General features: G+C 35.9%; 1 protein-coding gene across 3 annotated transcripts; it reads right to left on the reverse strand.

Moving 5' to 3' along the window:
• On the reverse strand, window positions 1-25,715 carry SLC13A4 (solute carrier family 13 member 4). Of its 3 annotated transcripts, none has more exons than XM_084521700.1 (16): window positions 24,851-25,715; window positions 20,913-21,036; window positions 18,257-18,389; window positions 17,460-17,641; window positions 16,765-16,819; window positions 15,214-15,253; window positions 14,513-14,590; window positions 12,795-12,985; window positions 11,405-11,524; window positions 8,445-8,546; window positions 7,847-7,948; window positions 6,549-6,646; window positions 5,247-5,377; window positions 4,198-4,359; window positions 2,368-2,505; window positions 1-1,590 (listed from the first exon to the last, which is right to left on the reverse strand). In XM_084521700.1, the coding sequence occupies exons 1-16, from the start codon at window positions 24,947-24,949 to the stop codon at window positions 1,453-1,455; spliced, it is 1,893 nt and encodes a 630-aa protein (XP_084377826.1). In that variant the 5' UTR covers window positions 24,950-25,715; the 3' UTR covers window positions 1-1,452. The 3 variants fall into 3 exon arrangements, with proteins under 3 accessions (XP_084377826.1, XP_084377825.1, XP_084377827.1); XM_084521699.1 differs by having other exon boundaries at window positions 18,253-18,389; window positions 20,908-21,036; XM_084521701.1 differs by lacking the exon at window positions 24,851-25,715 and having other exon boundaries at window positions 20,908-21,036.
• Between the last annotated feature and the right edge of the window lie 825 nt (window positions 25,716-26,540).

The following is a 26,540-nucleotide window of genomic DNA, read 5'->3' on the forward strand; positions in this document are numbered from 1 at the left end:
TGCAGTAGTGAATAATTTCTTTTATTGACATCTCATTTATGCTGTGTAGTCATTCACACTAACGTCTAGAGAGCCTAGATTATAAATGGAAAGCATAAAAATGTGTTAAAATATGTATATGAAGAATGTGATTACATGAAATCCAATCATCTTAATATACAGCTTAAAGTCATTGACATTAAAGAAATGATTAAAAGCAGCACATAATGCAAAAGAAGGTTTATGATGTATCACAGGTATCCAGTCAGCAAGGGCATTCGCTTTGCATACGATAAAGAGATTGGCCTTTTTGGTCTGCTAATTATCTGCTCTATGTGACAGTTTCCCACATTTCAAGTTCCTGTTCTCTGGGCTGCTAGAGGGCAGGCGGGTGTGATGTTCAAGTGAATACATACAATGATGAGATATGCCAGTGCAACTCCACTTCAGCCCTCTCCCTTCTTACTCATGGAGTAGCACTGAGGGCTATCTTAGAAGAGATGGTACTTTCTCTGTCAGGAAAATCATAAATCCTTAACCACCTAATCAGAGCCAAAAGAGAGGACTGCAATGGGCCTGTAGACCAGGCTATGTTTTGCTAGTCATGGCTCCCTTTACTGAGAAAGCTTCCACTGCAGCACAGTAATAAGGAAAGAAGATATTGACCAAAACTTTCTATCAGGGATTGCAAGTGCTGCAATACTGGAAACTTTATACTAATGCTGTGTGATAAAAAACAAACCAAAAAAAAAAAAAAGCAAAAAAAAAAAAAAAGTCATAACAACAACAAACCACCACCACCAAAAAAAAAAACCCAACAATTCTCCTTTCTAAGAGTCTTCTTATCTGTTTTGTCATTTCTTATTATCCCTTTGAAATGCTGTAGCAGATAGTGGGTAGCTGTATATATTTCCAGGCCATATGGATTCACTGATAAACTTTTTTTTTTTTTCCAACACAGTGATGACTTACTTCAAAAGAATAATCATAATTTGCCTTCAAAAGAAGTAGGCTTAGAAAACTCTGGCTTTGGGAAGAAGGCTCACCATTTACAATGGATTTATTCATTGTAGAAGTCAACAATGAAATTGAATATCTAACTACTGAGTACACAAGTGTATTCATACTTGTCTTCTCTCATTGAAGTCCAATATCCACTGTTTTATAGATCATACGTAATTGTTCTAGACCATGAAAAATCTATAGGCAGAGAATTTGGAGGAGACTTTTTTTTTTTTTTTTTTTTTTTTTTTTTTTTTTTTTTTATGCAGAAGACCTTCTTGTTAATTTTCTTCATATTTTTCCCCGGGATCTTGGTTTTGTGTATGCTCAAATTTTCTCTTTTCTTTCATATGTATTTAGATTTACTATTTTGTCCTTACTCGCTTGGTCTTGCACTTTTATTTATTTATTTATTTATTTATTTATTTTATTTTTAATTTGAATTTGTTTTGTTTTGTTTTGTTTTTAAGACTAGATTTGGCTAGTGATGTTGCTTACTGCTGCCCATTCCGGAAAAGTATTCAGCTGGAAGAGTCTAATTCCCCACGTGTTGATTGCCACCATGACAACAGCCAGACCAATGAGATTTACACCCAGGCCAGCTTTAACCTATGGATAAACAAACAAACAAACAAAAACAAACAAACAAACAAAAAACATTAGAGCATGATCAGTGATGACTTGATCAAAGACAGTTAACATGGAAAAAAAAAGGAAGGAGACAGGGTGCATGCATGGTGCAGAACTCTAACTTTGATGGAATATATTTGTAAATGTATGTGTACTTGTTTATACATATGATAATATGTATGATAATATATGTATACTGATTTGCAAGGTGACAAAAAAGCACAACTATTATTTATCATAGCGTATATCATGAGAGAATTCAGGAGTGGTAGATGCTGATGGTCAGAGGCTGATGCACCTCATTGGAAAATTAATTTGTCACTTGAACTTCTCAATCACATAATGAGAATGGGGTTTTATACTACACACAGAAAGAGGATAAGTGCTTGTTTTAGTGTGGAGCTACATGACAAATCTGATTCCTTGTGCTCTCCTCATTTCCCCAAGCACTGTGTCTGTTTCTTCTGCAACTGCCATTGTGCTTGTCCTAACAGATCAACACAAAGTATTGTGTACTTCTATTCTTTTCTACCTGTTTGACCATTATATTCATAAAAATAAAGATGAGAAATGTGCATATTCTACAGTAGATATGTAGATGTTCTTAACCTGGCAGTTCTGTGTCATAATAGCAGTGCCAATCAGCATGACTTTACATTAACACTAATATCACCATTATTACTGGCTGCTGGATGTGGGGACAAGGTGTCAGGGTTGCATGAAGCACTGGAGGATATACCTGATCTCAAGACTCACCATGTCTTTAATCTGGCAGTGCCCATAACTGAAGACGATGGCATTTGGAGGATTACCCACCGGCAGCATCACCGCAAATGAGATACATATGGTGACAGGAATCAAAGTGTATAAAGGATTGATAAGAAGGGTTTCTGACTGGAAGGAGAGAGGAGGAAAGAGAAATTTTACTTAATCAGTAAAAGCTGGTGCTGATAATTAAGATGAAAAAACTGTCTTTGCTTTATGTGAAGATAAAAAGTTTATGCATCTCAGCTCCCTCATTTCTAAACCTAAGTGTGGAAGTATTTTTTTTTGTTTGGTTGTTCTTTAAAGTGGGATAATGGTTTAATTTGGAGCTGGTCACCCTTCAGGGATTTCTGCTGAGCTATTTCACACTGGCCATGGGTGAAGATTGCTATTATTAGGCATTCCTCAGTCTTTTGCTTGTTTTCCCTGTCATTCTGTGCTGTGTGTTCTGGATCTGTCACCGGGAGGTGCTTCAGCCTTCATCCAAGAGAGATCATAACAGGTTGAAATGAAGAATTTCCTTATTACAGCTGCTGAAGTTGATGAAACAATTCTGTAAAGCTTTCCCAAGTGGCATTTAAGAAAGCTAGTTGCTTGTGGTACAAATTTACATTGTGAGGGGGCCATACTGATGGAATGTTATTTTATTTTATTTTATTTTATTTTATTTTATTTTATTTTATTTTATTTTATTTTATTTTATTTTATTTTATTTTATTTTATTTTATTTTATTTTATTTTATTTTATTTTAAAGTGGTCTAAATAATTTTTCTTCCACTACAGCCTTCAGTGGGGGTGAAATTTTGTATTTTAATTTGTGTTGTTTTAGCAACACAATACATAGTTCCATGGGGGAAGGAAAGGAAAGGCTAACTGGAGAGTGAAGGCTAACTGAAGACAGAAGTGTTTCCAAGTTACTTTCACAGTCAAAAAAGAAATACTGTCTAAAAATGGGTATTCATGCTACGAAAGTAGATTACCACACTAAATTTCTCTTTAGGAGAGTCTCTTTATGTGTAGCGCAGAGGTAAATTTGAACTCATAAGCCATTCTAACATAATTACTTATTTTCATCTGACCATATTTTCATATTACCTCAGAGCTGTTCACATAACATTCTTTGGTACAATCTCATAAAATTGCTATAATAGGGAAACAAGATTCATGGTCTGCATTCTTGGTAAGGAAAGCTTCACATTACATAAAAAAGAAGAAATAAGGTACATTTCTGTAACTGCTGTTCTAATATGGAAAGAGATTTGCATTTCTTTTTTCTGCCTTTGTCAACAGTGTACAATTTTTTAACTTTTCCTTACAAAAATCTCTGCTTTCCATGTTGGATGATAGCACACTTACCAGATCACACCATTTTAACACATTTCAACACATTTCAACACATTTTAATCTGATACTGAATTCATTAATACAGTCTTTTCTTAGAAGTAATGAGTGGGTGACCACTAATTAACGAACAACACATTTAAAATAACATTGATAAGCTTCATGCAGACTTCACCAACTATCTTGTTGATTGCATGATCACCTTTCCTTTTATTTAAACTATCTATTCTTCAGGGCAGGAGCTATGCTTTTGCGTTGTCCTAGAAGTCTCAAATAAATTTATCAGTGCTAAAATTGCGTATCACTATTTTTTGCCAGGCTGAGTTTATAAAGCCTTCTAAATATAAGACTGCAGACCAGTAGTTTGGGAACCAAGGCAGGGTTTCTTGAGATCCAAATGCCAATACTCTGCCATCCTGAAACATTCCCATGGGCCTATGAGAAAACAACAAACTAAAAATGCCATTGTTTTTACTCACCATGCTGCATAAAATAGGCAGAAATATGGTTATAGTTGCTGGGTTACTAACAAACTCTGTAACAAGGGACACCAAAATGCAGGCCAGCAGAGTTACAGCCCAGTAGGGAAGGCTGCTCAAGGAAAGCATTTGGCGTCCAATCCAAGTAGAGAGGCCAGAGGTCTGAGGAAAGGACAGAAGCACAATAATGACTAAGTACATGGGATATTTGTTAACCAGTTTGTTCTCTTTGGGGCAGTTTGCGTCAGAGAATGCCACCAGCAAATAAACAAAGTTTAGATCAATGCTTTCTCCATTACCGTTTGTTTAGTAAACTGGATTTCACTGTAGTGTTTAGATCAATGCTTTCTCCATTACCTTTTGTTTGGAAAACTGGATTTCACTGTAGTGCCTACTAAACAATTCTCCATAGTATCAAAAAATTAATAACATGAGTTGGCACCAAGGCTGATCTTTCCTCTTTCTTCAGCATGCAGACTGAAGTACTGCAAATTGGTGATGAAGGATTTCATAGTCTAGGATTTCATACTCATACACAAATTTATTTGCCTACAGATAGGTGTCTGTAGGAGAACTAGGTGTATATTCACAAATTGTATCAAGTGGAGGTACAGTCAGTATAGCCTAGAGCATTATTTGTTTTATCAATGCTGGATGTTTGACTCAGTTGCCCAAATATGAGCAACCAGTGGCAACTGAGATGTTCTTCCCACAGCTAGCTAGCTACTAGTTGAGATTTCCCTCAGGTGAGGTTTCCCTCAGATCCTGTGTCATTTCTACCAGCCTTGTATAAATATCTAGCTCTACTAGAGCATCTGAAATGGTAGTAGGTGCCTATGCTTACACAACTGATTTGAGCGCTACTCATTCTTTTGTTAGCTAGGTATCTTTCCATTGGGTTTAGGGAGTAGGGGCTAGCTTGTGTACAAACTTGAAAGTATCTGCTTTATAATTCCAATCTGAGGAGAATACGAAAGGATAAAATGCCAAGTTTGCATTGTTTATTTATTTATTCATTTTAGGAAGGGGAATATAATCTAAATCCGTACCTTGCATCCAGCTGCTAAGGCATAACCACCTCCAACCAACACTACAATTTCCCAGGGCATGGTCTTCTGGAAGTCCTTCCAGGTAATGATGGGATCCAGTGTGTTAATGTCTGTTGACCTTTCACTATCTCCTATATGAAAACAAGTGTGTGATCAATGTTGCATTGGCATTTATACAAAGATCTTCACATTTCATGATAGTAGTAATAATGCAATAACCATGGAAGTTATCTTGAGACCTGTCTGTGAGAGAGATGAAGAAGAAAAGTATAGCTTAATTCTCTGGATAGCTCAGCCTCAGAAAATGCAGCATATTGATTCCCAATACCATGACCTCCCCTTGGCTGCTCTCTTGATGTCAATGGTTACAAAACCCTGTGCTTTATGCTACAGCTTCTTGAGGGAATGTCTGCTGTGTATATACCTGTGAAAATTATGTGTAGATTAAAAAGATGAAGTAAAAATGCGTTTATTTTGTTAAAGGACATTTTCTCTCTCCAGTAAGTCATGAAGCTTAATAAAATGCATTTATGTCCCTGAATCATTTATTGAAGTAGAAGCTAGATGGTGTTATTTTTCCTGATTGTTGCATGCATTTCAGTATAAAACAAAACAAACCAACCAACCAACCAACAACAAACACATATCTATATACACTTGTAATTTTGTAATCTCTACATAAGACTGTGCAGGGAGTTCTGTTTCCATACATTATTGATGAAAGTCTAGCACTGCAAACTGATCAATACTTCTGAGTGCTATCCAAAAATGAACATGAAATGTTGATCATTATTATTATTAGGAAGATTGCAAAAGGAGCATTACCAAAAATTACAACTGTCACATATTTACTTACCTTTTTTACATCTACTTCATGAAATTATCAATGACTTCTTACATACAAGGAATGACCAAATTATTTACTAGAGCATTTATTTACTTCACCCAACTTTGAAAATCTCTGCTTTACCATTCTCAATAAGGAACTACATTTCAACCTATCCTAAAGCTCAGTCATAAATTTTCAAAACTGTGTAAATACAGAAGAGATGGTGGCCATCATTACAAGACTGAGACTGTATCTGTGGCCTGTTAGTAAACTACCTAGTTAGATTACCTGTTAGTAAGGAGGATTACCTGTTAGCAGAGGACAAAAATGGAGTTTGAAATAGGAAAGGATGGTATCAAGGAAAAAAATATCTACACTTCCACTTGAGAAAAAAAATGTATTCTTCAAACATTTTACAGAGACCAGAAAAATATTATTAAAAGAAAATGTGCCAGGGCTTACTCTTGCCTTACCTTTTTCTCTTTTTCCAAAACATGGCTTTTTTGCTGGAATGAGGAAGAGAAGGAAACCAAGAAAAACAGAGACAGTGGCATCAGTCCGGTAGCCTTTCCTAAGAAAGAAGTGGTGGAGTTAGCATAAAAATTTACAGAAGCTTTCTTCAAATAGGTACGTAACAGTTATAGAATCCCAGAAACCCAGCATGCTTAAGGCTGGAAGGGACTGCTGGAGGTCATCTGGTCCAAACCTCCACTCAAGGAGTTACAGGTGAAGTTTTATTTCCACATCTAAAGTCTTAGCAACAGCCTTCTAAAAAAATGTCTGCACATCAAGGATACAAACAAATTTTTAACAAAATTTTATTCAATATAGAAAATTGTCTTCAGTAGCTAACTGTAATTATTTTCCTTTATTTATTTATTATTTTTTTTTTTTTTATTTTAACATTCTAGTGATAAAAAGAGATCCCTTTTGGTTTACAAATCTGTTAACTCAGAGGTACAGTAAAATAATTTGTTTACTAGAAGGAATAAATAGTAAACACATTCTCAGGAAAAGCCAAGCTCAAATGATCCTCTAGAAATGAACTTGACATTGATTTCTAATTAAACCATTAAAACTCAGCATGAAAAGTACTTCAAGGTATGTCAAACTACAAAGATTCTCAGGAAATCCTAACAGTAAAAACTGTTCTTCAGTCAAAATTAGGATTATAAATTAAAATAATTTTATACAACAGAAACTGAAACAAATATAACTTCATGTAGTCTTTGCTGTGTATTGTTTATTAAAGTTACTTCAAATAGAAATCTTTTCAATATTATTTAAAATAAAAAATAAAGTCAATTGTTTCAATCTTCTAATAATTAATTGAAATATATTCTTGATAAACTTTATCTCCACAAATTATATTTTGACCAAAAAAATCTTTCAAAATAAAATAGAAAAAAAAAAAAAAAAAAAAAGCACCCCAAAGTTTTAATTTGAAATATAACATCAATACGTTTCAGAGATAGCTTCTCTTTGAATGTACTAAAAAGTTTTCACTTCAGTATGTGACTTTCCTATTTATTACATATGGAATATGTTTATTTCATACAGTTAATTCCTTTTTCCTTACTCAGAAAGAACACAGTTTGCTGCTGTGTGAAGAGATGTAGTTTAAAAGACAAAAATGCTAAATTTGAATAAAAACTTCATTTTTTGCCACCTTGTTAAAATTGGCTAATGACATTGTGTAGCCAAAATTTATGGCAGAGCCAGAAGCTGCTGGGCTGTACTCTTCTGCATTTACATAGGGAACTTCACTTACTTTTCAAAGAAAGATGACCAGCCTGGTACAAAGCCAGGCTCACGAGTAAACCAAAGCAATGTCATTAGAATGAATAAAAACCCAGTCACCATCTCAGGATAGCTAGAAACAAAAACAAACAAACAAATAACAATAGGAGTCAAATCCAAGGTCTGTCTGAAAACTCGAGAGCAGATTCCAAAAGAATTAAGCAATTATAAATGCTTCACACAAAAGAGGTATGAACCATAAGGAGAATAGAAAGGAAGATTAACCTGAATTAAATAATTCTATATTTTGCTCTCATCTGTGAACCAACTAAACCTAGTAAAAAATGAACTAAAAATATAATTATCTGTATTTTCAATTCAATTATTCATAGGGAATTTCTAAAGGAACATATTTATAAATGTTTGTTATGTATTTGCACTGGTTTCAATGAAACATATGGTAATGAGTTAAAGTTAATTTTACCATTCTACTGTAAAGACTTTGTATTGCATTTTTTTAAAAGTGTAATAAGCATAAGAGCAATTGACAAAGTAAATCTGTACAAATATTTTTTGTGGATGATCCTGCCTGGACAAGCAAATTCCTGAGTAAATCAGGTCTGTTTTACCTAACATTTCCCAATTTCTTATATTCTTCCTGAATCCTTTTCTCTGACATTTCTTCCCGTTTGGTCTTCTTCTTCTTGCTCACAGAACAGGTCTCCTTAAAACTAGGGTAGATAGCACAGTAAAATTAGACAAAGGTGTCAAGTGAAATAAAGAGTTGTAAAAAATAACAACACAGTGGCAAGCTGAAAATTCCACTTTTCATTCTTCTTGGGAGAAGATATGACTGGGACAAGACCTGATGGCAAGGGAAGCAGAAATTATTGCTTGTCACCTTTTCATGGTCTAGTTCTGTGTTTTCTGAGATGCAATCCTGCTTATGGTATGAAGGTTCCCATGATGCCTTGTCTAATGCTGACTGGTATTGCTGAACATCTCCAAACTGTGGTTGGACACCCTTCCTGTAGGCTTCCTCAAACGGCTGGTGGTGGCTAGATTTTTGCTGTGCCTGAAATCTCCAAAGTTTATGGCTAGTTTTTATGAGTGAAGGAAATGTTTGCTTCCCGGTAGGATCAAGTATGGTCAAAACACTTGGATTTTAGTCTGGCTTTTGAGCCAAAGTTTGACTTGAATATTTAGGTTTTCACTATGAGTAATGGTGAAAGCTGTGCTGGAGATCCACATAGCTTTCAGAGCTTGTCTGTCTCTACTCTTCCTAGCCGATTCTGAACCAGACATAATTAGCATAGGACTACATCACCTCAAAAAGGCAACAGCGTTTTGTTCTGTTGAAAAATGTCTGTATTTCCACCAGGTAAATGCAAGCACAAGCACATTTCACATCTGAACACATTTAAACCTGCCACACATTCATATGCAGATTGGGTTAAGCCCTTAGTTTATGCAGCTTGCCTTCATGCTGTAAGACTAGACTTTCCTAATTGAAATGAATACACTTGCAAGCTCATTTAAACCTTTTTTTCTTTTATTCTTTCCAGTAGTGTCACTTTGCTGTGCTTTGAGCCAAAGTTCTCTGTTTTTCTACTCCAGCTGTACTATCTGTCAGACAGGGGCTTATGGAGGGGGTTAAGAAACTTCTGCAACTAAGCCAGTCTAAGATAGGTTTTTTCAGAAGCTGGTATGTTAGTACGTTAGTAACGTAAGTACGTTAAGAGCATAATTGCCTGGTTTTAAAGTTCCTGCAATTTGAATGTGTCATTTATTGTCCCACAAGAGATCTGTGCTACTGCACTGGCCAAACTGTGCACTAATATCTCCCTCAAGAGTTAAGGTCAAATTATCAAAGGAATTTGCATACCTAAAGATACAAATAATACACGTCTGGTTAAAAAAGAATAAAAATTCTTTAACATTTTTTTTTCATGTCCCTTGCAATCAAACACCTATATGACACTTGTTTTAAGCACCTTTAGTACAGTTCTACAAATACAAGTATTTAAATTTCCTTGTGAACTTGTTTTTAAACTCCATTAAATCCACCAGCAGTAATGAATCTGCTGGAAGTATGAAGGTCTTTTTAATGTTCAATTCTATAGTGACAATTATTAGCTCTGCTTTTCTGGCAAAAATTGTTTGGTGGGTCTATTCTTCATCCCCTTTGAATTAGTCAAAAACCTACAATCCAAGTCTGAGATGTTGTTCCAATTAGGCCAAGTCATAGCCTAGTGATACTGGGCTTCCTAGGAAAAGAACATGCAACACGTACATCATGGGAGTCTGATAAACATTTATGCACAGACATTAACAGCTGTTTCAACATGTTGTGAGTGTTGCTAGGCTTAGGAGGATGTGAAGGCAAAGTATTGTAATCAAGCTCTTAACATAATATATTCTTTAATGAACTGCAATAAACAGAGATTTAAGAGGCTTGGAATCAAACAGCACTTCTCAAGAAGTCAATAATGCTTTCGTCTCTCGTATTATCTACAAAAACATTAATCAGCATGAGGTCTTGGATGCAATGTGGAATTTCAGTAACTTTTATTAAAAAAAAAAAGAATGTTTTTGAGGGTAGTGTTAGGGCTTGCTTCCTCTCAAGCTTAAAAAAAAAAAAAAAATGTTAGCCTTTTAATTTGGAACAACAAGGCTCAGTGACTGAGAGAAGGACATGGAGCAGAGCTATTCCCCTCTAAATTACCTCTTCAAATCTAGTCAAGGTCAACAGCAAGCAGAATTCATTATCATATTTTTGGTTGTCTTTCATGGAAGAAATTTGTGATGTCAGTTCATCTTACTTTTAAGAGTAAACTAAATCAAATTAAGGCCGCTTTAATTCTGAGTAAATGTGTCTGCACCACAATTTAAAGCAAATGAACTAATCCACTCTAAATGCACATACTTAGTCAATTTTCATTAACTTTGCTGAATACCGCTGCAAAGAGAAGACGTGGTACAAATGAACTTGGAGACTGAGCCTTGTTCTTATCTGGGGGCTCAGGGACTAGCTGGTATCAGAGGATATTCACCTCTTAGTCTGAGTCCTTTCCACATTACAGACAAATATAAATGGAGACAGTTTACCTTTAATTTTAACTTGTCTTACATTAACTTAATTGAGCTGGGGGAAGATCTGAAAAGTAACTTGTTTCATTTCATGTGTCTCTTGCTTTGTTTTGTTTTGTTTTTCTTTCATCTTTTCAGTTGTATTTTTCCAAAATACATTTTGGAGATTTTTGCTCCACAAGACACAGTTATGAGTCAAAAACAAAACAAAACAAAACAAGACAAAACAGACAAATAAGAAACAACCACACCACAGCTGACTGCATAGTAACGATTTCTATCACCATCACCTTTACTCTCAAGCAGCAATGCTATACACTGCTGCCTATCCAGTGCTGCTAAGAAATATGACTTCCTCCAGTAATTGTTCTGCTAAGAAAAAAGAAATTATACATTAGCTTTTATCATTTACAACTAGAAATGCTTTAATAAGACCCATTCTAATAAAGTCAGACACCCTGCTTTTGGAATCCATACTTTTTGAACAACTTGCACTCACTTGCAACCCAAGAACAGCCAATGCATCCAGAACCAAGTAAGGACCAACATGATGAGGGATATTGGGAAACTGAACAAAAACCAGGTTCCAAAATTCACCACTTCAGCATTTGGGTAGTGGCTGTAAAGGAAAAAATAAATAAAAATGTCAGTGTGTAAGAGTTCAGAATGATAAAAAACACCTCCAACATGTACAGATGCCCACGCATGTACTTGCATATATATATCTGTCATGATATGACAGGAAAAATTAAACAGTATATATTTGTGACAGATACAATACCTGTGCATATTAAAGCTATTTACCAAAGAATGTCAGTCGCTGACCATGCTTGACCAAGAGATGAGCCCTACAGCACTTCACACCTTTAAGACCAGATGGTCTGGATTGTCCAGCCAGCTTCAAAAAGCTCTTATAGTTACCAGGAAAGAGATCCTGGCCTTACTTAAGGTTATTGTTAGAAATCATTTAAGCATCAACAGACCTAAGAATGATTCACCCAGAACATCTTTGTATGTCTTATTGTGGATGATAAAAATAAAAACTATATTCTACCAGGTTCTGACAAAGATGTCTGCTATGTGCATTTGATAGAAGTGTCATAATAACAAGGTCTTTGGAAATACCGTGAAATCCAAATTCTTGAGCTAGGGATGAGTTCTGTATTCAGTTTTCTTTGTTGCCACCATTTCAGAGAGAGAAGTGCAGCATATTATGACAGCAATTATGGCAGCATATTATGGCAGCATTAGATGATGAGAATTAGCTTTGAGCTTGATCTGTGCATGAAGAGAAGTTCTACTGGTCTTCTCACAGAGCTATCTTTGTGTTTTTGAGACTCCTGCGAATATATGATAAAGTGAATATTTAGCTGATCTCAGAGCTGCTTTCTGGTGTAAGGCCACATTTCTAAATGTAGTTATTTTTTGTAACACATGTCGAACAGCACACATGCCTATAGATTCACCTCAAGAACTGGCTTTCTAAGAACACATAGAAAAAACTTGAGGCAGGTTTTATGACTTTTCACCTTTTGCATAGATTTCCTTTTGTCTTCATTATTATGTCTGCATGGCTTTAGAAAGTAGTTTTCCTGGGTGTCTGCTGCTTTCATGATAATTGGTTTGTAATATCAACAGAAGTTGCTGAAGAAATATCACATGCTGAGGAGTTTTTAGTTTGCATGGGAGAAGGACATGGATATGTATTAACTTAAGCTTCCCCTTTCAACCATTAATCATTAGAGAAAATGTTAGTAGAGAAGGAAAGAAAACTGTCTTCAGAGAGACCATCTTAGAAAAGCTCCCTGAAGCAATAAATAACCCATGGGGAATGTCACAGATATGATAATGAAACAACCATATTCTCATGCACTCACAATGTCACTTACTTGTTGAAATGCTCTAAGAATATGAGGCTAGTAGAAGTCCCTATGATGGTTGTCAGTCCTCCAATGGTTGCTGCATAGGAGATGCTTAATGAGAGGCATTTACAGACCATGTGGTCATGTCTGGACTGATACCGGAATTTAGTGCTCAGGTGTGGTTCTGAGGGCTGAGGAGGCAGGACCAGTATCTGAGCCTGTGAGGAGATACATTGATCAAAGAGAGCAGGAGTTTAGAACAGCAACCCAACTTTTTCTAATGCCGTGGTGCTACTGGTCTCAAAGAAACAATAGGTTTGCATAAAAGGGAGCAAGCTTCTTTCTTCATGGGTATTAGTTGAGATCAGAGCTAGTAACCTGTCCAGGAGCCTGAAGTTGCCTGTCCTGAGGCAGAAATGTAGGACAAACAGTAATCAGGCTTCTGGCCATGGTATGGGTCAACTCCAGTTCTTACTGGAATCTCAGCTGGATACCAAAAGCCTTTGTGGGTTGCAGAGGCAGGACGCCAGCACTGCAGTAGAAAGAATTTGTAATCCTTGAGGCTTATGAGCAGCCACCAGACAAATGCTTGGTGGACTTTTTGCACTCATACTGGCTTAGGACCTCTTATTAAGAAAGGAGTGTTAGGACGCTCAGAAAGTTCATGAAACAGGCTGGGCAATGGTGATATGAAAGAAAAAGCTACAGAAAAAAATATTGCTCCAAAAGTTTTCTTAACAGTGACAGGAAAGATGCCATGTTAGTAAATCAAGCACTTGGAAACTGGTAAAAAAAAAAAAAAAAAAAAAAAAGGTACGGAACTTCAGAGCACTTAGCATGCAACCCAAGGCTGTAATTTAGAATCAGGAGAAAGATAGCAGGGGAGTTAACAGATCTGTTAAATTGTTAATTTGAATTTGGGTTTAGGTCATAAAATAAGTTATGCTATAGATTCATCATTCTTGTGAGGGTACTCTGGTTCACTTCCCTGTAGGTTAAAAGTGAAACAAGTTTACTAGCAGCAAAATAACCACTGAATGCAAATAGAAAATGGATATAACAGGAAATTAAATATCAGGAGCAGTACATTAGCCTTTATTTTAGAAACACATGTTTAGATTCTTTTGAACTACTAATAAAAATACATATGCTGAGTTTAGGTTAATCTTTTCTGGAGATCAACTTATGCCATTTAGGTACTATATAACTGTAGAAGAAACAGCAGCCACTCATTGAATCCACTCAGGAAAAGTAGAGATACTGCACTGGAATGATGTAATGGAGGATTTTGGTAGAGGATATTTGTCAGAACAGAAAGGAGGAGGATACTAAGACTGCCAAACCCAGTTAAATGGTTCATGTCTGCTGTTAGTATGTTGTGTGTCAGGAATTGATGTTTTTTGTGTTGCAGTATTTTCCAGGGAGACTTTGTAGAAATAAAGTGGGTAGAACAATCAAACAAGGGAAACTTGTGGTCATTAAACTGAAGATAAAGCTAAATGAATTGTACTAGATATTAGGAAATATCTTACTGGGGGAAGGCCCTCCAAAATTACCTGTGCTGTGTGTGTCTAAATAGGAGCAAGAATCAGCATAGGGCTAAAATGTGACCGCGGTTAAGTTGACGGAGAGTAATTCCATACAAATTGTTCCTTACAAGGAACAAAGATGTGAGTGAGCAGTGATGAGCAGATGATGTTCATCTCTGTCTTTTCCTTTATCCTCCATGTCTAACATTTCCTTACCTGAGGTAGGTGCTGCCCGTTGCTCTTGGAATTTACTGTTCCATTAGGATTGGCTATCATGTGCACATTATTCATACTCTGTAGGGAGGCAAATGCCTTTAGATTAGCCTTTCTTCTGTTCCTGGAGACACTTAGATTAGAACAGATGATGCTTTGCAAAGGTCATGGGCTGTGGGCTTTCAAAAGAAAACAAAATAAAACAAAACAAACAACAACAACAACACTGACAATAACAAAAAAAAATCTAAAACTTCAGCTATAAATTTTATACTGGAAAAAAAAAAAAACAAGTTTTTTTTTTTTTTTTTAATACTATTTTATTTTAAAGTGATGTTAAAAATCAGATTATAATAAGTTTAAGATTTCTCCTTCTGCCATGTAGGAGGATCTAACAGATCCCTTGCTAGAGACTATGGCTTTGTAAGAGATGCAGTTTTTTCTAACCTACTGAAACATCTCAGATGCAAACCCTACAAAGTTATTGTTACCCATCTTGATTTGTGCAAGCAGGCTGATAGGTTAAATACAAAGCTGGACATCTTGTACTATTCAGTCTCTTTACTCTTTCCCAACAACCACTTTTTTTTTTTTTTTTTTAAATAAAGGAAATGTAAGTTTGTTGTAGAGCTATGTAGACTGTGCTCTGATGGCATTACCAGGCAGTATAGCTCAGAAGATACAGGTACTACCTATGACAATACCTTTGAATGCATCAAGGAGCTGAAGTCAGTAGTAGTAGCACTAAAAACAAAGAAAGGAAAATATATTTTAAAAATGCCTGTTCACCCTGCTCCCCCAAAAGGCACAAATCATTGATAGGAAGGGCAATATCTGTGGAACTAGTGCCTACTGAAATGGTGAAGAACAACATTTATTAATATCTCTTTTTTTTGGTATCTTGGGCATATATATAGGAAAAGTCATAATGTTCCATAGCTCTGCCTCCAGCCTAGCAGCGATGAGATTCCACTTCCACGTAAGTACAAATAAGTATTCTTGGTTGTGTATACTACATTCTAGAAATGGACTCCATTCACAGTGGAGTGAATCACTGGGCAATCCAGTGTTACTACTGTCTTGTTCTACTCAAGTTTTTCCTCTACAAGCTTCTTTAATGCTGTTTCTGAGCACCTTCTTGCGCCACATTAAAGTTTTTCACTAAAATCTCTCTTGTGTCATATGGACCATGCAAACATTCCAATGAACTTTGTCATTGAAATCATATTTAATTCCAGAAAATGGGCTACTTTTCATTTCCCAACAAATTTCAAGCTCTCTTTCAAGTAATACTGTTTTAATAGTAGCTCTGTTATGAAAGTTCTGTTATGAAATATCTCTCACATATTTTTCAATATGGCTTAAAGGAATTAATGACATAATGTCAGACTGAAAGTTTTTATTCTATACTGAAGAAAACATGGTTAGGATTAAAAGAGATAGTGGACAAAATATTGGAGAGTGCATTAGTCTCCAAACAAATGAGGAAACTATTCAGAACTTGCAAGGTAACTTAAAATCATCAACATGAGCCATCTGGATAATAATATTTGTTTTAAAGCAAATTTTCAATGGTGTGACCAGAGCTTGTTTCTCTTTTATTTTGAACTCTTAGAGATAAAATAGAAGGAATTCAAGAAACAATTGTGCATTTTAATCTCATATCTTGTAAGGTTTTTCTCAGAATTTACCTGTAGTATAGTTTGAGGACAAGAACTTTGTATATTCTCCTATCTAGCTGGTTAATTTGATAATTTGACATTGAAATTAGACATTTCCTTGATCTGCCCTTATTCTACCCCAAATAGAGGCCTGGTTGAAACTGTTAGTGGTTCAAACTTTTGAATAACCTTGGCTGTATTCAAAGAAATCTATTAATCTTTTACAGTTTTTTTTTTTTAATTATTATTATTATTTTTGTTTTTGTTTACCCCTCTTCTGTCATCTGTCTCTTGAATGTTCTTAGCATTCAGAGTTTTCTCAAGAATCTTCTGTAAGTGGATGTTTCTTTCCCTTTATAATGGCCATAGTGTTAAAATAAAACAAAATAAAATAAATGAATCCTGGCAAGGTTTCATGACATCCAGACCATTACATCAATTCTATTTCTCACATAAGCCTTCCTTGTTAGTCGCATCTAAAACATTCACTTTTAAGCTTTTGATTGCCCTTCCTGGCTCTATTCCTAGGTTCATTTCATTGCAACCTGTGTAGGGTTCAAATCTCCAGTCGTGATGTACAGGGTTCATTCTTACTCCTCATTGGTGAAGATAAGCTCCAGTGAAGGTTGGTCATGCCTTTCGCTGAGATCTGTAATGAAGGAAGAGAAAGCAGCTCTTGGGGTAAGAACTGACCTGAGCCCCTGGGCCATGCCACTGAACCTGGAGGTTCAAAAAAAAAAAAAAACCAAACTTGTTTGTCTGAACCTTCTCAGGTACTCTCTGACTGTTATGCAGCTTTTTTTTGTGTTGTGTTGTCCTCATGACATACTTCTGACAAAAGTCAGATGACATTGTTTGGCTGGAATCTTTGAAAGGAAAGAAGAAGGAATTTTTTTTTTCTTTTGAAATCCTTGCTTTCTGGGAAGGAATGAACATTAAAAGCCTCTAAAGTTCTTATCAGTCCAGAAGATTTTTTTTTTTTCAGTTTCTTCACAGAGATTTCCTTCTGACCCTGTAAAATTACATGACCTAAGAGTTTATGACACACAGATTCCAGCTCATCCCATGATTCAACCTAAATAGTTTCCCACCTCCACTTCTTCCATCACATCTTGAAACTCTCTTTCAGTTTTGAAAGAAATATCACTATGCAGAAAGAAAAAGAATGGACTAGTATCATTGGCAGTACAAATCAGACAACTCTGCCTGACCTCAGTAGAATTTGACTCGTGTGTCAGTGATTCTGGTCACTGATAAATAAGAAAAGAATGGGCAACATTGGCAAATACCTATTGGCTCGTTTTCTTCAATAATGGTGCTGCCTGCAGTACTGATGACATCACGTTCCTCCTCAGCATTCACTAGCTCCTGGAGCACAGCTTCCACAATTGGCATCACCATGGCTGTGGTGGATGTGTTGGAAAGCCACATGGAGAGCACCGTGGTGCAGCACATAAAGCAAAGAAGCAACCTGGAGTACAACACAGTAAGACCTTGAGGCACTTTCACAGATATTAAAGGTTTTCTTACCTAACATTTTTGTTAGACCAATGGTAACTTTGTAAGGTCATTTTCTTTTTTTCTTTGTGGGTACAAAAATACTATCCTGTGCTTGGATAAAATGCTGCTTTGTGCTAATAACTGTCACAAGACCACGTATCATTGAAAGCCCTTTGTTGCCTCACTTGGAAACCATCATGTGATGTGAGAAACGCCAATTTTCAGCACTTCCAGGGATACTTTAAGAATCCTTTTATGTTTGCTAAACAAGCAAAGAAGGAACAGAGAGACTAGGAGACTAGGAACAAGGAATAAGTAAAAAATAGGAAGCAATGGAAAAATAAGCCAAGAAGTAAGAAGTGGCAGAAAAAAAAAAGAAAAAAAAAAAAAAGAAAAAAAAAAGAAAAAAAAAAGAGAGAGAGAGAGAATATTTGAAATCTTTCAAACTCTGAAAGGAATGGTGGGTAGAAATAGTCTCCCCAGACTGAGCTAGCTTTTGCCTGTAGATGGAGAAGTTTAAGTTATGATTTGATCTTTCAATCTGCAGCTGTGAACCTCAGACTACCCTGAAGTCCCACTCACATGCCTGGCTTTGCTCCAGCCATCATGACCATTCGCAGGGCAATTCGCTTGTGGAGATTCCATTTTTCTACAGAAGCTGCTACACAAATCACACCCATTAGGAGCAAAGTTGTGTTCTTGAAATATTCTGCAGCCACCTGCATTAAAGGCAAGAGAGAAATAATCAATTAAAAAATATCAGTAAGTATCCTACACAGAGAACATGCTGAATAACAAGACATATTGTAAGTTTCTGCCCTTACACCAGAAGAATGAGAGGAAGCAGGAGAAAATGAACAATTAATTATTCATGTTTTCTTTAATTTCTTTTATGTTGCATTTACAAATAACAATGCTCCATGCCCACTTGTCTGTAGATTTCTCAGGTTTGAAGAGACTGAGAGAAATCTTACTTCTTTGGGCAGGATGTTCATTGCTTGCAGTTAATCATATGCAGTGAGGTCCACACTGAAATGGCCTTATGTACGCTTCTGCACTGAGGGCACTTTATTCATGTGCTTCATCGTCTTTTTCTTTATGCAAATATAATTGTCTATCTCATTTGTATTTCTTATGTTCAACTATCTCTCTGAATACAGTAAGCAAAGATTGCTGTGACTGTCTTTAGACACTGCACCAGAACTTTTCACAAAGACGCCTGCATTGTGTCAAGAAAAGAAGTGAAGTTTAAAAAACAAAACAAAACAAAACAAAACAAAACAAAAAACATGTCTTAGGAAAATATTCAGAGACCATGCAGAAAACACTCCAAAGCAAAATTCTTGAATTTAGGACTCACTAAGATATGAGAAAATGTCTGTGAAGCTACTACAAAATTAACAAACAAGAAACAAACCAGAACATTCACACACCCGCACACATTTATGTGTGAAAACAAGCTAAATGGTAGAAATAGTGTATATAATTGAATGCTTGGAATTTAGCTGATTCTTTTCTTTCTTCCAATGGATTTTTTCACAAAGTATTTCTGGAATATTTTTCCCTAAACATTGGCTCTTCAGTTTAAAACTATTCGTGTAATAAAATGTAGACTCGAGTATTTTAAAGCAATTAAATTCAGTAGAAATAATAGCATTTCTTCCATTGTCCTCTTCCATAAAAGTTCATGAATGGCTCTAATATTTTGTGAATGTTACAGTAAGTGTTAAGCATTTACTTATATTTAACAAACCCTAAATAGACTTGGCCATCATGTTTGTGTGCCAGAAATTTTAAATATCAGTGTTTTTTTTTTGGCTTTCTTCCACTGGTTACTTTCTCATTGACTTTATTTATTTTCATTCTACTTTGTTCAAAAAAATCTTGAACTGAATGAAAGGAATCCATCGAATCAGCAGCACAAAGAATCTGTTGTTTCACTTTATCCCTTTCACAGTTATTTTGGAGAAAAAAGTGAACACTAATGTTCTTATTAATACACATGTACACGCATACAACACCCAGGCTCATGCTCTTAAGCCCTTGTGAGTTATGTGTGGCTCAAACTGCAAAGCTTGAGACCTGGTTTCTATGGCACCACAGAAAAGCAGACTGGAAATACTGCAGCATCATCAGCCTTGCTTATTTTAAAATACAAGGTTTTATTTATTTATGTTCCTAAAGTAAGTAATATATTCTCTGCAGTAGTCCCACTGCCATTTAATTTGATAGTACATTGAATTTCTGTCAGGCTACCCCTAAATTTTCCTTCTCTGATATGCTGCAGAGTTTAGAAATGAAAAAGTGTAACTACTTTAACTTTTTGTTAAGAAAAAAAAAATCAACTGAAAATATTTAACTGTGTTGACATAGAAATGTACCTGGTTATATTACACAGCTGTTACACCATTGGGAGGAATAAGACAGGTCATAAAACTCTTGGTTAATGCTTGACTCAATCCATTTATGGGCATGCATGGTATTAGATTGTGTTAGAAATCCAACTACCTTATGGTTTCTTTATATTCTTCTGTGTTCTTATCTGTATTTCTAGTCCTAAAAAAACAAGTGTTATCCCCTCTCCGTCCCCCCCTTCCGAGAGAAAGAGAGAAAAGTGAGAAAAAAGCTGTAGATGAAATCAAAAAAATTCTTGGCATATCATGAAAGGAAATGACATTCAAGAGAAACTTAAGTAAGCAAATTCAGAACTGATCAAAGAGACTTTTTATACAGCTACTCCTTTGCCTTAGAAATAATGACTACAAGGCAACTCTAGGTTGGAAAAAAGGACCCAACATTTACCTGGATATTAAAAGTATTTAATTTTATACAGTAAATGGTAATAGTTTTTAGAATGTGTAGCCTCATGCTTTAACATGTCATCTATAAGTCATGTAAATCTTCCATCTATTACTAAAATAAAACATTCCACTTTCCAGTTTATCCCATAAATACTGTTAATACAATTTTGGAGGAGGGGAAATGTCATATCCTTAGGTGGAGTAGGCAAAGGCCATTGCTGGTGATGCAGTAGCTGATAAGATGAACATCCCTCTTGGCTACTATGGCCTTTCCTATGTTTAGCTTTCTTCCACAGAAGAAAGTGCTGGTTGGCCCAAGTTACACATTGTAAGATGTACACTTCTTCCTCCCAGTCTTGCTAGTCCACTAAGATTTGTTTTCTTCAAATAATTAACTGTGAGTAACAAGTTATAAAAAAGTGCACACTGGTCTGACCTCACTGGACTTCATGACTCCGAAAAGTGGATATAGGAAAGCAGGAATTAAGGCTGCTGCACCCAGAGGTACCGCTTCAGAAACCCAATACACAGCTGTCACAATCAGCACGTAGGCACATGAGGCTTCCTGTAGGGAGAAAGCACTGAGGTTACATGTTGCTGTCATACCACCTATTGTGAAAGTGTTCACGGGACTCATCAATTTGTGGGTGCCTGAACTAAAAGAACTCAACAAGCTAAAAGCTTTTATTGCAGTTGTAGCTTTGGTGCTACTGAGAAGAACTTTTAAGAGAGGCTAGAGAAGATAGTGTTAGAAAGAATGGGGTTGGGGTGGGGAGGGTATTTTTTAATATTAATGAATATTAGTATTATAAGCATGCATTTTACAAAATAGCATTGCTATATTCTTTGAAACACTGAAGGACTGATGTTCAGTCTGTAGTAGCTTGAAGTGACCACCTCAAAAAAAAAATCGGAATTAAAATGGAAATCATTTCAAAAAGTGAGAATACAGGGATTAGACATTTTTAGTAATCTCAAGTATAAAGGCAAAACTCTTTTATGTACGAGTCACGGGACTCATAAACACTAGCCAGCTTGCCGCTTAGTCAGTTTTAACTGCATTTGACTTCATGGTTAATATTGCACAGAGAGCGAAGTTAAAGGTCCTTTTTGGTTACCAAATAACTATTTAACACTTTTTTAAAAATTATTTTTTAACTTGTTAATTTCTGCTAACAAGTTAGTATGTATTCATGGGCTCTATGATGTCCAGCAGTTTTGAGGAAACAAGTCCTTTTTAATGAAACAACATTAATTTTTATTTTAAATCAGTGCAGATGTAACATCCAAGATATATATTTTGTCAAAATTCCCAGTGTTCATTTTATCTTAATCTAATCCCAAATTATTTTCTCCTTCCAAATTTATATTTGTCTTGAATCTCTTTGAACATAGACTGTTATTCTATATTGCCTGTCTGCATGTAGCAACAGAATAACAGTGGAAGTAAAACAAAACAAAAGGAAATTGCATCTCTGTCAAAAACTGTCTGGGGCAGGAGCTAAGTCTTTGTGTTACTTATTTTCTACTTGCACTGTTTATCCTCTCAGTGCTCTAAACTAGCTCTTTTCCAACACTAACTAAATTAATATCTTCTAGTGAATTGGATTGAGTCTATATATTTAGTTAATGGTTACCAGAGCTACTAATTACTGGATTGAAGTAAAAAAGAGTATAATTTCAACTGTTGCCACTCTTCTTGTTGTACAGATGAAAATGAAGGTTAGGCCCACCTCATGGCTTGAAGCAGAGGGTAGGAAAACACAACATGGTGAGCTCATATGTGATGGTTGGAGGGACTACCACTTAATTTCAGTCAGTCCTTTAAGGAGATGGGAAAGAGGGCAGAATAAGAAGTCATGGCTAAAACTTCCACAAGGATCATGCATAAAACTTTAATAACTAATGTGTCTGAGGATCTCAGAGTGATTGAAAACAAATTTTGGATTAAAGATTTGCCCACTTAAGGATGAACGATACACATCTTGCATGCATGCATGTGTTTGAGTCATGAGGAAAAACAAAAACAAAAATAAAAACAAAACTTAGTTCAGTGTCTGGTCTACCATCTTTGAGCTGTTAGGATCACACTGTAATTCCCTCCCTTCAGCTTGTATACATAAAAACAAAAGTTAACAAAAATGTGCCATCTGTTACTATTCAGACTGTTCTGTGCATCAGGCTCCATCCCCTGGATGTAGCATATCAAGCTGTCAGCGTCACCTGATGGTCTCACAGCTTACAGCACCTCTTGATGCCATTTTGAGGAACATGGTTTGGCACAGGATCAGCAGTCTCAGGAGATCTTCCCACTACTGACTCTATTGATGTGATACTCTATGGTATCACTATTGGCTTTACGAAAAAAAGTAGATAAAGATAAAAAATAAGGTAGAAATGCTTCCCCATTACTGTTAACAATGTAGGAAATTAAGACAGGATGAAAAAAACCCACAGGCCAGAAAACACAGACTCTTCATTTGTTTTTCGGTACACAAGATACTAGAAAAGAAAATGTGTATATGATCTCCTGTAAATCTTATCTCCAAACAGTTTTGAGTTCTCATGCTTCCTTTGATGTCCCTTGCTACTACATATGTACTGGTACTTTGACACTTCCAGTATTGTGTTGATATCAACAAGGAAGATGCAAGATGAAACACAAATACAATTCACCTAGCCATTTTGAACCCTGTAAGACAGAAAACTACTACAGTTGTCTGGTAACTGAAAATATATGTCAGCAGGCAACACATTTAATATTCAGATTTAAGAAGTAACCTTAGTCAATGGGTTGTAACAAAGTAAATACTACACTAAGGCACTTGAATAGTGTCCTGTTAACTGAGTTTATTAGGTGTAGATGTTTTCTTAATGGCATTACAAAGTTTTATCCAGCTCAGGGTCAGGTTCACAGCTATGCTCTAACTTTTGTGGTCATTCACTTATAAACAAAGTGAATCTAAAACATCATCTGATGACTTTTCATATCACTTTGCAGTAAAGCAACACTACAAGGTGCAGAATAATAGTGCAGAGGAACACATGCTGTATAATAGCAGTTCTTGCAGCAATACTGTCACTGAACTTCTGTTCCAAAACCCACATGATGCTATTACAATTCCCTTGGTTATTAGAGTTTCCTTATTACATCCTGTGCCTCTGATTCCAGCAGTGAGTGAACATGAATAACAACATTAAGTGCAGTGAATCTCATGTTGCTTAAGAGAGGTTCTCAAGGGATATGAAGCATGCTACCGTTACAGTGCCGTATAAGTGTATCACAGAGAATCTGTTCATGTCATCCTTTCAGAGACACTGCGGGAGACGAAACCCTTTTAAACACACATTTCTGTAAAAAAGTGTGCATTACTGTTCTCTGGAGAAGGCATGATTATCTGTCATTCATTTCTTCTCAAGACAGAAGAGATGAAAAGATACTATAAGATTGCAGCTGAGATATATATTGAAGTTTCAAGCAGGAAAACTCATTCAAACTGCAACATACCATTTGTACTAGCATTCCTTTCCATGAATCCTGTTTTTTCTTTTCCAATAAAAACCTGTAGATTTAATTTTGAAAATTGCTATACAATTTCTAATCCTTTACATTTCAATTTGGTAAAGTAGTAGTATTCATAAATCCTCTAGTGCTAGAAGGAACAATTAATCTTTTACAGGGTAGAGGAAGGAATGGAAATTGCTGCACCAGATTTATGTCTAGCTCTGTGGAAGCCACAGCTGCAGAATATTTAGCATGTTGTTAATGCTGATAAGTTAAACATCACCATCTCTATAAGGTAGGAAACTTTTTTTTTTTTTTTTGAGAACTGCAGAGATATGCAGAGGAGTTGTAGCCCGTTGTAGCCAGTAGTGGATGTCATGTTTGGTCCTACATATCTGTCATTGAGTCCTAGTTCCTCACTCACTTGAATAGCTGTCCTCCAAACTCACATCCAATTTAAAGTCCATCCATGCATACTTGCTATTAAAAACTAAAACACTGGAAGTGTTAATTTTAAACATCTCTCTCTAAACAAAATTTTATTGGAAATGTTCTGTTTTCCACTTCCACCCAAACGGTGTTGTAGAAAAAGAAGAGATGCAGTGTCTCTGCCTTAAAATAGTGCTTCACCTGGTTCTTCAGCTCTGCCTGTGACATTACTCATACTATCTCTGGTTGTTACTGTGATGACTGCTTAATGACTTGTATTTCACACTACTTCAGATTCGAGTCCTTGTTTCTAAGAGCATTTTTTGTTTTGTTTTGTTTGTTTGTTCTCAATTCTTGCCTTACTTTTTGACTACTGCTGGCTTATCCAGCAAAACTGCCTACTGTACTCAGAGGTTTGTGAAAAAGGAAAAGAAAATGTACTTACACTGCTGGGGTATAAGAGTGGCAGAGGAAGCAGCAGAAGTGGAATGAAAACCACGAGTAAGAGATTTCTGGATCGGAGAATCTCCTTCACTATTGCCATACTCCTTTAATTCCCAGTGACTTTCTTCTCCTTGGGTTTCTCCTTGGGTTCCTCAGGTAGTCCAGTTTCCACTCCACATTTTCCTTCACCTTTGCCTGGATTTCCCCAAAAGGGCTCTCTCTGCCTCGTTTCCTATTTCCACAAAATCAACTCAAAGAGCTTTCTTAATTTGTTTATTATTCTTGCCGTTGTTTTGGAAAGAAACCCTAATATTTTTTCTATTAAAAAGGCATTCAGTTTATGTAGGGTTCATCAGCACATCCAAGGGATTATCACACCATAACAGGCAGAGGTTTGTAAATTGGAGCATAATGGTCTTTTGACATTTTTTCTTTTAATTCAGAATCACAGATATAGCTATATAAAAACATGTTTTGAAAGTTTTTTTTTCTTCTATCATCTGATTTCCAGCAATGCAACTCCTATTTCATAGCGTGGGTCAGATATCTTTTGGGATGCCTCTTTTTCTCCTGTTAATTAGTCTGAATGCCTCAAATATAGGTTTCTTTTCTGCTGGAAAATAATTAATACTAAAAACATATTGTTCACTGCATAGAAAAAAACTTGTATTTTTTCTTTAAAAAAAAAAACATACAAAAAACAAAAACATACAAACAAACAAAACCCAACTAACTCCAGCTCCTTATATCTTCTCTGTTCAGATTTTGTCTCTGCTATAATTTTGGCTTCTACTTTGAATCTACCTTTAGCCCACTTTTTCCCCAAGCTTGGAATTCACAGGGTAGCAATTCCAATATAGATTATACTTGGTCTCAAGAGTCTCAAGATTAAAAAAAAAAAAAGTCTTAAAAGGGTGGTTTTTTTTTGTTTGTTTTCTTTTTTTTTTTTTTTAATTCACCAATGAGGACTGCAGAATGCTGTAGTTGCTCCACCCATTATCCAAAACGCAGTCACAAATTTTGAGAAAATCAGCAGACTCCTCTTTCTGACACACACACACACAAAGATTTATTTTTTTTTTTTCAGTTGATGAACAGTTTGTTATTGTTTCAAGGTCCCAGTACTGATAAACAAATAATCATTGTTTTCTGGACAATACCTTTTGTCTTTCATGTTTTTTTCATCTTGAATCTTGAATGCCTTTTATTCATAAAGCATGAACATTGATTCATGTGCCTTCAGGAACACTAGGATCCCGACACAAACTCAGAATTTTTAGGCTTTCTACTCTGGTCTTTTGGAGGAACATTTCTACTGCTCTTCAATGGTTTCTTTGTGGAACAGAAAGTACTGCAAAATTATGAGTGAATACATTGACCCAGGTACAACCTGCAGACATCCATTTGCTCTGGGTCTCCCTGGAAGTCATGCTCCTGAACCTATTCAGCTTGTCTTGCTCTGCTAATCAGACAGAAGATGAGCTCCCCCAGCTGAGCTGGGATGCTTCTGTGACACTGAGTCCAGGAGGACTGGAAAAGGCAGACCTGTGTCAGATGAGACTACTTCAGCATAGGAGTCTGATGTGCAGCTTGAATTCTTCCTAAAATTCATAACTGTATCTGAGACTATGTAATGTTTATATGTCTTGAAAGTAATGTCAAGCAACAGCACCCTGAAAGCCTTCAGGCAA

This window comes from Aythya ferina (genome assembly GCF_964211825.1).
Source record: "Aythya ferina genome assembly, chromosome: 1".
In the NCBI taxonomy this organism is placed as follows: Eukaryota; Metazoa; Chordata; class Aves; order Anseriformes; family Anatidae; genus Aythya; species Aythya ferina.

Excerpts from the sequence above, each read along its gene's own strand:
- SLC13A4 (XM_084521699.1), bottom strand. The coding sequence starts at position 24,949 with ATGGCAATAGTGAAGGAGATTCTCCGATCCAGAAATCTCTTACTCGTG. Across the intron at positions 14,591-15,213 it reads GCTCCTTGATGCATTCAAAG|AGTATGAATAATGTGCACAT; the intron begins GTATTGTCATAG and ends GCCTCCCTACAG. Across the intron at positions 4,360-5,246 it reads CCTTAGCAGCTGGATGCAAG|ACCTCTGGCCTCTCTACTTG; the intron begins GTACGGATTTAG and ends TCCTTTCCTCAG.